General features: G+C 39.6%; 1 protein-coding gene across 1 annotated transcript; it reads right to left on the bottom strand.

Moving 5' to 3' along the window:
• Window positions 1–943: 943 nt before the first annotated feature.
• orai1b (ORAI calcium release-activated calcium modulator 1b) lies at window positions 944–12,991 on the bottom strand. Its single transcript, XM_039771892.1, has 2 exons — window positions 12,516–12,991; window positions 944–2,288 (listed from the first exon to the last, which is right to left on the bottom strand). The coding sequence occupies exons 1-2, from the start codon at window positions 12,627–12,629 to the stop codon at window positions 1,725–1,727; spliced, it is 678 nt and encodes a 225-aa protein (XP_039627826.1). The 5' UTR covers window positions 12,630–12,991; the 3' UTR covers window positions 944–1,724.

The raw sequence follows: 12,991 nt of genomic DNA, 5'->3' as shown, positions 1-12,991 counted from the left end.
CTGACAACAGAAAACTTGCTTATGTCAGATTGAGTGTTTATATGTCATTTGTTTGGTCATCAATTTTAATTTAGCAAAACTATTAAAAATAGAAGTTTGTGCTGCTGGCAGTGTGACATAGGCTGGTTTACGTTACAGTCCTTGCTATCATGTCACTGTGTCATCCAAGCTAACCCACTAGAAAGGCCGGTGTTCCAGCAGTAATCATAAAGAAGAGTAATTTGCTTGATTTGGCAAAGGTGTCTACATAATACTGTGGCAAGTGGCTGGGGCTGTTACCCAGCTGGGATGCCCAGGAGGACCGGAGGAGGGCTTGTGCCTCCTCCAGACCACGAGGGGGTGACCGCCCTGGTGGCTTTGGGGACCACGGGTGCAGTGCTTGGAAGCTTAACCCAGTAGGGGCCCGTGGTCACTGCCAGGGGGCGCCCTGGACCTCAGCACTTCCGCCACACCCGGAAGTGCGGGGGGAAAGAAGAGCAGGGACACCCTAAGTGCTTTCGGGGATGCAGCCAGCACTTCCGCCACACTGGGGCATGTCGGTGGAAGATTGCCGGGAAACACCTGGAGCACATCCGGGTGATTATAAAAGGGGCCGCCTCCCTTCATTCAGGGTTGGAGTCGGGTGAGGAGAAGGACAGAGCTCGGGAGAAGAGGCAAGGAGGCGGCCTGAAGAGGGAAAGAGGCAGTGTGCGGCCTGGACTTTGGGGGTAGTTTCTGGGTTGTGTGCGCTTTATTAATTGTAAATATTGTTTAAATAAACATGTGGTGATGCTTTGAAAGATGTCCGCCTGTCTGTGTCTGGGGCTCGTTCCACATTACATAATAATAGATGTAAAATCAGCTATGTTAAAAATTTCTTTGTGGAAAGATAAGTGGAACATAGTGTTAAGTCAAGAATAAAGTTACTTAAATAATATAAAAACCACAAGCATTATGAAGCCACTCCATTTGAATATGGATTTATTGTTAAGAAATTTAGTTTTTGGCAAAAATTATGACCCATAATTTAATTACAGTGTTTGGATTTTTACACCATTATTAAAAAAAAAAAAAAAACAAAACAAAACATATACATCTATAATATAATCTGTAACAAAATAGAAGTCTTTAAAATGAGATTGAGTCACAGAATGTGGGTCCAGTGTCATACAGTCTAAAAGACTTACACATGCTGCCGCATTTAAAGGAGTCTTCCAGAGTCTACTATACACGCTTCATCCACTTCCGGGCAGCACATATCTTACATACAGTGTATGGCAACAAAAATACTTTGCAAGATCAGCTTAAGCACATAAACATATACATAAATGTTTCTGCCAGAGTCGAAAAATTAGGGGTGACATGGAGAGAAAGTGTCCGATATGCTGTACAAAATGTACAGAAGTAAAGGCTTACGTGTATTTGGCAATCTGAAACACGCCCAGCATCTCAGAAGTTGCATGCATTATTATAGCTAGCCTACAATCACATTGTTTTCTGAACCAAACTGACCACCATAATCAAATGCAGTTTAAAAAAAAAAAAAAAAGCAAGAGATACAAAGCTCCAGAAGGGAAAAAAGCAGCAGAAAAAGCATTCAGTAAATCGATTAAAAATCTTCTCTCAATTCAGTCATTTAAGTTTAACCTCGACAGCATTTCCATGCACCAGGAAGTAAATTTGTATGCACAGTGTTCAATAAAAGCCAAAAGTCTTCAAGTCGTCACACCCAATGAACCACAAATTCAAGGATACTGAGCAGCTTGCTGCATTGGGGTGTCACCTGTGTGATCAAGCTGATTCCTTGCAAACATGGAAAGCTCCTCCAGTTCTCTGAACTGTCTATCAGTTTTATGACTCACAAGGGACCTGTAAAAATGCACAGCAAACACAATAAAAATCAGTCCACAGGGCACCATGATGGAGGTAGAGGCAATTGCTGCTGCTACCCCTGGGGTGATTCCATTGGTCGTGTTGGAAGATTGCTGGTTTTCTGCTGCACTCTTCACTGGAAGGAATTTAACCCAGCAGAGAAGAACAACTTCTGCCAGAAACAACAAGGTCCCAATGACAGTGGAGAAAGCCCATGCAAGTTCAATGTGCCGGTGCATACGCTCATGAGGAGACTCCTTGACGGAGTTCAGATTGTGCACGTTGCTAACAGCTTCTATGTTTGGAAGGATGCAGGTGCTGATCATAAGGGCAAAGAGGTGAACGGCCACCAGCACTGTAGTGCAAGCACTGAAAGCAATCAGCAGCCCAGGAGGATAGTTATGATTTGCTTCAAGCTGGACTTCCACCATAGCCACCTGAGGATTACAGATACACATATTAGTTTAATATTTAGGAAAATAAACACAGCATCCGTTGAAGCAAAACTCCTCAAGGGAGTTTAAGGATTTGTTTTGCAAAAATATTTATTTCCACACTAATGTTTTCTTAACAAAACCTTCTGCATCATTTTTTTTTTTAATCAGAACTGATTAAAATTGATCTTATAATAGTGTAAACAAAAAATGACAAATATATAACATAATTAAACATCAGCTTTACTGTTGCAATAAAATAAGCTAAATATTTTGCAGAGCTTACTTTTGAAAAAGCTTAAGTCACCATGGGACTCATTTGTTGGAATTTTCCGAGGGATAAATAAAATCAGACGACAAGTGGATATTTGCTGTGGGAGCTAGCAGATTGAGGTTACTAATGTAAACAGCCCCTGCCCCATGAATACCGGAGATGCTGCTAGAGTGAGGTGGTGCAATAAACAGCTGGGGCCAAGTCCATCATCACAAGTAAATCAGTGTTAAGACGCCATGCATGTATCATTTAGGCAAGTACCAGAAGAAAAATCAAGAAAGCAAAAATCCAAGGGTGAACTGCAAACTAAACACAAGTCAATGTCAGAGGCTGGCCTCAAGCCTAAAAGCTTTGGTGCCGTTTCAGAGTACAAGATTATGTTTTCATCTTGTTTAAGTGATCAAAATTATGCTCTTAACCGATATCTTACAGGAAACTGCGAAAAAACATTTACACGAGGGAGACTAAACTTACTCTGATGTGGAGTTTTTAAGCCTGCTAATATTTTCTTAATCTGCTCGTTCCAAGATAAGGGTACATACAGCCAAAATCTGGCAGAAGGCACTAGGCAAGAACCAGCCTTGGATGACCAAATGTGCATGTCTTTGGGTATTTGAGAAAACAAATAAAAGTTCTAGGGATGGTCACCTCACAGGACAAATGAGGAAATACCAAACCAGCAGTGCTCAGACCAGGATATGAACCCATGTCGCTAAATCTCAAACAGCACATTAATGCAAATCTCAAATTGCAAGCAGTCACTAATGTTGATCCATACAAATGCCATTCTGAAGCCTGCCACAGACCACAATATTTAGAACTGTCACTGGCTCTAGATGTTATTATAATTTATTCTTGCAACGATTCAGTGATCTATCAGAATGTGAATGAACTCAGGGTGTATGTGGATATGAAATATTTAAAGATATCCATCTCCTCAACACACACACACACACACTAATTAATAAAGTCTAGAGGCTTAAACCTATTACCAATCACCATATTGGTGTTTAATGGTCCTTGTTATCAAGATTGATGAAACAGGTTTCAGTTTTCCCACGACCCTACTTTGGATAAAAAGACTTTTTTTTTTTTTTTTTTAACCATCATGGGCAGTATGTCAAGAGATCATTTAATTTTTAACCGGGGATATGCAATTATTAGTAAACTATACTAGAGGGCAACATGGTAACCAAAATGCACTTTTAAAGAAATGCCATTAACAAATATATAGACCTAGATTAGACCTCAGATTCAAATTTTAACTCTATCCATGTTAGGTTAATTGATTTTAAATTGCCCCTGTATGAGTGGATGTGGGTATATGCAGGAGTGTGCCCTTGATGAACTGGCAAACTCCTGCATGTGTGCCGGAGATGGTTAATTCCTTGTGCCTGAAGGCGACATTTGATTAACTATGTTTATAATAGATTAAATAAAGGAAGAATCAGAAGCCTTTCCATCTCAAAGAGCTGAAAGCAATTATCAATATAACTGCATCATGACAAAGGAGATAAGGAAAGAGTGAACAGCAAGGGAGAGCAGGCTGTCAGACGCACATGACAGGCTCAAGTACTGTATATGACAAGGCCAAAGGTGTGATCTTGGTGGGATAACAGAATAGTCCTATTGGGAACAGGATTCATATGAATGTTTGAAATTAGGTTATAAAGTGCAAAAAGAACACCCCCCAATAAATAAGAAACCAAAAACTGAATGTCAAAACAGTCTGCAATTCCTTTAGTGGGCAATTCATTCCAACTATCACAAATGACCACCATTCATTTTCAAGACTTGTGAAAAGTAAAAGTGGTCACCAAGGCACAATCTACTATTTGTCCTGACTCCTAAGTGTGCTGCTGTATGAAAGGATACATAGACAAAATTAATCAGGTATAAACAAAGCCAAGCATGGATCAGCTCAAGACAGTCATGGCATTCTGTCCACTGATTATACAAGGTACTGCTAAAGGGACCTGTGCATTTATTTTGTTCCACTCAAAAATTAAAATATAAATAAAAGAAAATAGGAAAGTAATTTTATTTGCTTCATGTGTACTTTTTCAAATGACAGTTCACTTAAATACAACTGTATGTCAACAGAAACGTAATTTTAAATATATTTGCACAGTGTGCAGATTTTAACATGACAAAACTTTAGCAAATTTAATTTGATTTTATTTATGTATATTTTGAATATTTAGACCTTTATTTTTGTGATTTGTTAAGCCCTTCGCAATTTTATCTATCTGCATACTTGTATATGGTTGAGATGACAATAAAGTTCGCTTTGACTGGACTGAGCATTAGTCAATCCAAGGGCCCATCCATATACTTAACCAGCATGTGTCTTGTGCTGCGGGAGGACAATATGCAAAATCGGGGTATTTACATTTCAACTGTTAGCATCGGTTTTGTTTTTTTTCATTAACTAGGGGACTTCGCTCGCAAACCCCCCGCAGCCTATGCTACGTGCCAGCCACTTCGCGTCTCTGCTGCTCGCGTATGTGGATCTCACTTTCACCAAACAACAAATCTTTAAAATTCTCACGGATACGCCTCTTCATTGGGAAGAAACACTACTTTTCCCTGATGGCAACACGAATTAGACGATCTGCAAGTCTCTGAATTAAAGTTAAAAACCAAACAATGTACTTGATCTTTTTTCGCTGTTCCGTTATTTCACCGAGTAATAATTTCTATTTGTTTGAGCTAATGCAATCTTTACTATCATTTTTTGAGACTTTCGAATTGTAGTACTTTCATCATCTCTAACCTGCTCTGCCGGTATATCGCGCCAACATTTTTGAAATCTTTACAACGTTCTACTTTGTCATCTACGGTCTTATTTCCAGCCCCGGGCATGGTTAAATCTCTTGGCACAAAGTCTCGTCTTGCGGGACTTGAAAATATCTCTCTGAAAAAGTCTTGTTTCGTCCCAGTTTTTTTTTTTTTAATAGAGATACACAGTCCCGATCAAAAGTTTAAGACCACTTGAAAAATGGCAAAAAATCATATTTTGCATGGTTGGATCTTAACAAGGTTCCAAGTAGAGCTTCAACATGCAACAAGAAGAAATGGAAGTGAGACAAAACATTTTTTGAGCATTCAATTAATTGAAAATAGCGATTAAATTGAAACAGGCTGTTTTACAGCTGATCAAAATTTTAGGACTTTAAAAGGCCAAATCTGTGCAAAGATGTGGATTCATTGTCATTTTCTGTCAGGTAGTCACACGTTCTGATGACAAAGGCAAAAAAACTCTCCCTTTTTGAACGTGGTCGGGTTGTTGAACTGCATAAGCAGGGTCTCTCACAGCGCGCCATCGCTGCTGAGGTGGGACGCAGTAAGACACTCATTTGGAATTTCTTAAAGGATCCTGAGGGTTATGAATTAAAAAAGTCAAGTGGAAGACCCAAAACAATTTCACCAACACTGGGCCGGAGGATCCAATTGGCTGTCCGTCAAGACACTGGACGATCCTCGACCCAAATTAAGGCCGTTACTGGCGTCGACTGCAGTCCCATAACCATCAGACGGCATCTGAGACTGAAGGGCTTCAAAAACAAAAAACATCTTCAAAGACCTCGTCTCCTTGAACGCCACAAAACTGCTTGTTTGGACTTTGCAAGAGAGCACCAAACATGGGACATTCAAAGGTGGAAGAAAGTTTTATTCTCTGATGAGAAAAAATTTAACCTTGATGGTTCTGATGGTTTCCAATGTTACTGGCATGACAAGCAGATACCACCTGAGATGTTTTCTCACGCCACAGTGGAGGGGGCACCATAATGGTCTGGGGTGCTTTTTCCTTCAGTGGAACAATGGAGCTTCAGGGAGTGCAGGGGCGTCAAACGGCCGCTGGCTATGTCCAGATGTTGCTGAGAGTTGTCCAGAGAGCATTCCTCGTGACTGAGGGCCCTCGTCTGTGTGGTAACGACTGGGTTTTTCAACAGGAAAATGGTACAGTACACAATACCCGCAGGACAAGGGACTTCTTCTAGGAGAATAACATCACTCTTTTGGCCCATCCTGTGTGTTCCCCTGATCTAAATCCAATTGAGAATGGATGGCAAGGGAAGTTTACAAAAATGGACAGCAGTTCCAGACAGTAGATGCCCTTCGTGCGGCCGTTTTCACCACTTGAAGAAATGTTCCCACTCACCTCATGGAAACGCTTGCATCAAGCATGCCGCAAAGAATTTTTGAAGTGATCAACAATAGCGGTGGAGCTACTCAGTACTGAGTTCATGTTTGGAAGTTTGATTTCTGTTTTGGGGGGGTTTACGGGTTTTTTTGGAGGTGTGGTCCTAAACTTTTGATCAGCTGTAAAACAGCCTGTTTCAGTTTAATCGTTGTTTTCATTAAATTGCATGCTCAAAAAATGTTTTGTCTCACTCCCATTTCTTCTTGCTGCATGTTGAAGCTCTACTTGGAACCTTAAGATTCAACCATGTAAAATATGATTTTTTGCCATTTTTCAAGTGGTCTTAAACTTTTGTTCGGGACTGTATGATGCTATAAAATACATATTAGATAAATAGATATTATATAAAAACACACACACACACGGTGGCATGCAAAAGTTTGAGCACCCTTGAAAAAAAATATCAGTTACTAGAGTTAAGAGAGCATAAGATGAAGTGACCACCAGAAGGCATAAAGTTAAAGGTGACACATTTCTTCAATATTTTAAGCAAGATTATAATGTTTAATTCCATCATTCACAGACACAAAATACCTAAAACAAGAAAAAGACATGAAGCAAATGTTTTGGCACCCGACATGGTCAGTACTTAGCAACACCTCCAGTGGCAAGTATCACAGCTTATAAATTCTTTTTGTAACCAGCTAAGAGTCTTTGAATTCTTACTTGAGAGTATTTTTGCCCATTTCTCCTTGCAAAAGACTTTTAAAATCTGCAGGATTCTTGGGCCTTCTTGCATACACTTCTCTTTAGAGATCCATCCACAATTTTTAATGATGTTTAGGTAAGGGGACTGTGAGGCCTGTGGCAAAACATTCAGCTAGCGCCCCTTGAAGTATTCCATTGTAGATTCCAAGATGTGTTTCAGGTCATTATCTTATTGTATCCATCCTCTTTTTAACTTCTTTTTATTTTTTATTATTATTTTTTTTACAGTCGAAGAGTGAACCACCACGCCAGAGTCTGCTCAATCTTTCTAAAGGTCTTTTAAGATCAAACAGCCGTTTTTAATTTACCTTTCTACCAATCCACCACGTAGTTCTTTCAGAACGTTCCTATTAACTGCCGTTTCTTAATAACATCACAAACCAAGGAAACAGCTACCTGAAAATGCTTTGCAATCTTCTTGTATTCTTCTGCTTTGTAAGCCTCAGTTCTTTTATTTTTCAGAGTGCTATGCAGCTGCTTAGTGGAGCCCGTGGTTGCGGATTGTGGGACAAGGTTTGACAAGTTAGAAAATGTATACAGCTTTTCAATTTGCATCTCTTGGGGTTTCCTAATGATGACTGTAAACAAGCCATAGTTCTAATCAGCTAATTAAGGTCTGACAAAGTTATCCGAGACCTGAAATATCTTGGGATGTCCAAAATTTTGCATGGTTCCTTTTTTCACTGTACAATTGTACAAAACAAAAACAATACACTAATCTTGCCTAAAATGCTTAAAAGAAATGTGTCATCTTTAACTGTATGCCTATTGGTTCATCTTCTGCTCACTTAACTATTCTCAGTAATAAGTCATTTTAAGCAAGGGTGCCCAAACTTCTACATTACTATAAAACACACACACATACACACTTTCACGTATAATTGTAGTACAGTTTAGCCCAAGTCCTAGGACTCAGAACAGACACTGCATTGATGTATAACAGGTTTCAATTTGTTACTTAATCAATCACAACATGCAAGCACATGTCAAGTACAGAGTTTTGGCTGATATTCCAGGAGTATATTAAAAATCACTGTTAGTAATATAAAATACAACACAAACAACTGAAGTATTTAAGATGGAAGTCATCATAAATGAAACTGCAGATCCCTGTAGTTTTTGAGTCATAACTGCTCTCCTCCTCAATAATCTCCCAAGTACAGCTAAGATAACTACATATTTTTATCTACTCCCTAAAATGGAGTATACATACAGCCAATCAGCTCTGAAAAAGTCTTGCTTAAGAAGGCCGTCTGAAATGTAGCCAGCTCAACTAATCGCTTAAGGTACATAGCGTAGTCTTCCAAGTTATCACATGAACAGGCTTATTAATTGCCTTGCTTTTCAAAGTACACAACTTCCACTGTAAAAGCTCAGGGCCTTTGCAGTTTCATTTCTTATACACCACTTATAGCTTTATATATAGTAAAGATTAATTTTAGCAGAGGGTCTGTAGAATGATTATAATGTGCCATCATCTTAATAAAATAAAAATCATTAAGGCACAGAATGTTAAAATATTGAACTATGTTAAATGATTTTTACCCTGTTCAGGGTTACATGAAACCAGAGCCCTCCCAGGAATCAACAGCCACTAAACATGGTAGAAATAGAACATACAAAAACAGCTGCTACAATGTAATACTTGCTTAATAATTGCTGATTATTAACTGATACTTTAAGTATTATGGATTGATATCTGCAACCTGCAATTTATGACTGCTATAAAATTCTAGTACTACCAGTATGTTCTAACCTGAATTGTAAATTCCCCAAGACCATATCCTTTTATACAAGGTACTTTGTTTATAAGTTTGACTTTATAATTATATGTAAATTAATAACTTGCAGGATATAAACACTTCATTCTGTAAGATGACTTACTTGAGGTCCAGTAATAAATACTTTGGGGCTACAGTAAGGTTAGGAAGTGTTGGAACAGAGTCTGTGGCGGAGAAGATGGGCAATAAATGTGCCAAGTTAAACTCGTGGAGGACATTCTGCTCTCATTTCACACTTATATCTTAAATTAACTATATATAATTTTACACATTGTAGTACACCAATTGCTGGTGCCACTGAAGCAGCACATAGAAAGCTAGTGAAACACCCAGAGATAACAGAGATGCATTTACAAAGATAAATTTGGCACTTGCCAATTTGCAAAGAACAGTAGCTCAGTATTTACTACTACATGCAAACAACCTTTGATTGAAGATCACCTAATTTTTTTAATGTGAAATGCAGTACTAGGGTGTTGTACCGTGTTAGCCATTATGAATGCAGTGAAAAGTCAAGCAAAATGACACCTTTTATTGTCTAACTAAAAAGATTACAATATGCAAGCTTTCAAGGCAACTCAGGCCCCTTCTTTAGGCAAGATGTAATTTGACTTTTCACTGCCAAATGCAAAAATTTCCTTTGCTACAGTCTGGAGCAATTAAAAAAAAAAAAGGCGATGTACAAAAATGTGCATTTTCAAGTTTGAACAATTTTTCCACCAGTATTTTTAATACTGCATTTAATAACTGATTTGCTGCACTACTCTCATCCTTTCCTGTATTATGCAAAAAGCAAAAAAAAAAAAAAGCTTAAAGCTGCTGGCAAGATACTGCATTGCAACAGCTGCAGTGAAACACAATGGGAGGCAAAAAGCATTGAGGAATTTCACAGTTCTGTCGGAGCCTTACATGGGAAGACTATATAAAAGTAATTTAGATTGCCATCATTTTTTGCTTCCAAAAAGCGTACCAAGCCTGTCGCAACTTATAGAAAATGTTATTTCTAGAGAGAAGAAACTGCAAATAGAGCCTCACAAAGTGAATTACGATGCTTATACAATAATTTTATCCATAACATTCTATATACAAGAAAGATGGAATGGTGAATCCTTGCAGCCCAATTATGACGGCAATAATCTTACATCAAAACATAAGAAACTCATTTGTTTATTAAAAACTGTGTATATTAAAAGGATTGCTCAAAAGTTCAAACTGTGTGCATCTGTCCCCAATAACTGTGGCAGCTTAAAGGTTAATTAGAGTAAAACAAATAAGTCTAATGAGTACTTGATGCACAGTTTACCCTCTGGGCCATTCTATCTATTAAAATAGTATAGAAGAGCTATAAACAGGTTAAAGGCAAGAAAATTGATTTTTTTTTTTTTTTTACTACTTTTGTATTTAGTACAAGTATTATAATGTACCATACGACTACAGGGTGTAGTCAGTGCAGGTGTGAGGTTATTTTGCGCCCTAGGCCAAGCGTACTAGTGTGCCAACTGATTTTTGGGTAGATACAGTACAGCTGGGTACATCCCATCCCTGCGCTAATGATCTGTGTCCTAGGCGAATGCCTATTTCACCTTAATGGTGGTGCTGGTCCTGGGTCTAGTTACACAAACTGGTGTTCCTCATCCCATGAGGACAGACATCTGACAAAAAAGTCACAAGGCTTTCTGAGTAGCATTCCAGTAAATGTAGCTGGACATTCATGTGATCCATTTAACAAAGCAGGTGACCTTTTATTTAGCAACAAGTATACTCCAGGTGAACCAAGCATATCCAAAAAACATACAAAGGATATCCGATCTTTTCATATTAAACCTGGGGTAATGTACAGTACCATTAACAACTCTCAGCATCCACTGCAAAGTAAACAGTCATTCAAAGCAGGGAAGAATGAGAACCTATGCCAAGTATTATGCCTGGACCCAAAGACTCTTGGTTCTTGAAAGGACAGCACACGATGGTTCTTGATAAATACTGTACTCAAATTTACCATTTAACCTACATTTTTCCTTTTAAACTTCAACAATCCCAAAAACTGCAAAGTTCTACTATCATCTCAAGGATTCTGACCCTGTTTGTGTTCTCCTACCAGATCTCAATTACTTCAAAAAAGAGCATGTTTTAAGTCCATCCAATGCGTTTTTTATGACCAGATCACGACCAAGAATAGAGTGAGACTGAAGCGATGTACAAGCTATAGAGGTGTGCCCTACTAGTATCCCATCTAGGGTTGGCTCCTACGTTGCTACTGAAAGCAGCTCAAGTTCCCGTTACTCTAAAACTGAATTAAGTAGGTTAATTAATTGGTTAGATTGTTACCTAGATCCCATTATCAGTCATTGTCTTTCTCTATTCCCTCACCAGATTTACTGTGTACGTTACACGGTTTAATCTCGCACTACAATCATAAAAAGCAAAATCTTTCAATAGAAAAATGAAAAGAATCCTTTCAAGCAGCAAGTTTTCCCTCTTTTTTTGTAATACAACACTGAAACTTAAGTACTTAATTACTCTGGTGAAGGGCAAGGTACCCATGCGTGTCTCGATCGGGATATACATTTACTTCCTTATACTTCTGCTAGTATTTCTGAAATTCCACGACCAGAAGTCAAAGATAAATGCGCCAGTGTTGAATTCCCCACTCTCCTGTGGCCACCGTGAAAGGTATGCAAATACCGAGAAAACAAACGATCGGTGAAAACCAGAAATTAATCGGCCTTAACTCGTCGAGTCCTGGGCCCCCTAAAAGGTACTGTGCGCCAGCCGAGTCTTGTATGTGTGCGTGTTATTAATAGACCCAGCACACGGTACAACGTTAGGGTTTTTCACTAAAACGCAAATAGAAAGACACAAAAAAGCAGATGGTCGCAGTTAGACCGTTAAACTTGAAAAGATGTTATCCACACTGTACATCTGCTTTTGCGGCGGTGTTTTGCAGATCGAATACAAAATCGTTTGAAGTATCAAAAACGTCTATGTTGTTCAGTGCGGATTACTGACCACGACGGTCTGAAAGTCTAACTTTTAGAAATAGTTTAATAGGCTCGATCGTGCATGTCAATATCTTTTTCCTGGATTATATGTCACCTATACAAGTTCTTCAAGACATAAACGGAAATGCATCAGATGCAACAGCACAAAGTATAAGCACTTGAGCGGTTGCACACAACCGGCCCGTCAACCACCCCCTCCCTCTCTCGCTTCCTCCCAGACCGGCCACTCCGGTAAGCCTGCAGGCTGCTTTTACTTACCATCGCAAAACCGGAGAGAAGAGCCGAAGTCCTGCTAGAAGCTTTAAGTTTTGCTCGGCTCAAATAGAGCTTTCTCCAGGACAGAGCCTGCAGCGAGTGCTCGTTAAGACTCATCAAAAAGGCGACGTGTTAAGCGCGCCTGTGCCCCTCACCGAGGTGTCCACGCGAGTGGCGAAAAGCGCTTCCTCGAGGAGAGGTGCGCGCGACAGTCATTCGCTTCTGCGGCCGCGAGCGCGTCAACCTCCTGACCACGTCCGTCAGGCACTTCCCGGCCGCCCTTCCGCGCAATTCACTTCGTAACCAGACAGAACCTCCGCCCTGCAGACCGCACCTACTGAAACCGCGCAGCCAGTGCAGAACATCTCTACCAATTTACTCCGCCCACAAGCAGATCGTTCGGCTGCACTCTAAAATTGTGCTGCACGCTTGGGCAGCTATGGAGGTTGGACTTCTACGTGTTTGAAAGCTCCCATTGG

The sequence above is a fragment of the Polypterus senegalus genome, chromosome 12 (genome assembly GCF_016835505.1).
Source record: "Polypterus senegalus isolate Bchr_013 chromosome 12, ASM1683550v1, whole genome shotgun sequence".
Classification (NCBI taxonomy): domain Eukaryota; kingdom Metazoa; phylum Chordata; class Cladistia; order Polypteriformes; family Polypteridae; genus Polypterus; species Polypterus senegalus.
This window is presented reverse-complemented; position numbering and strand designations above follow the sequence as displayed.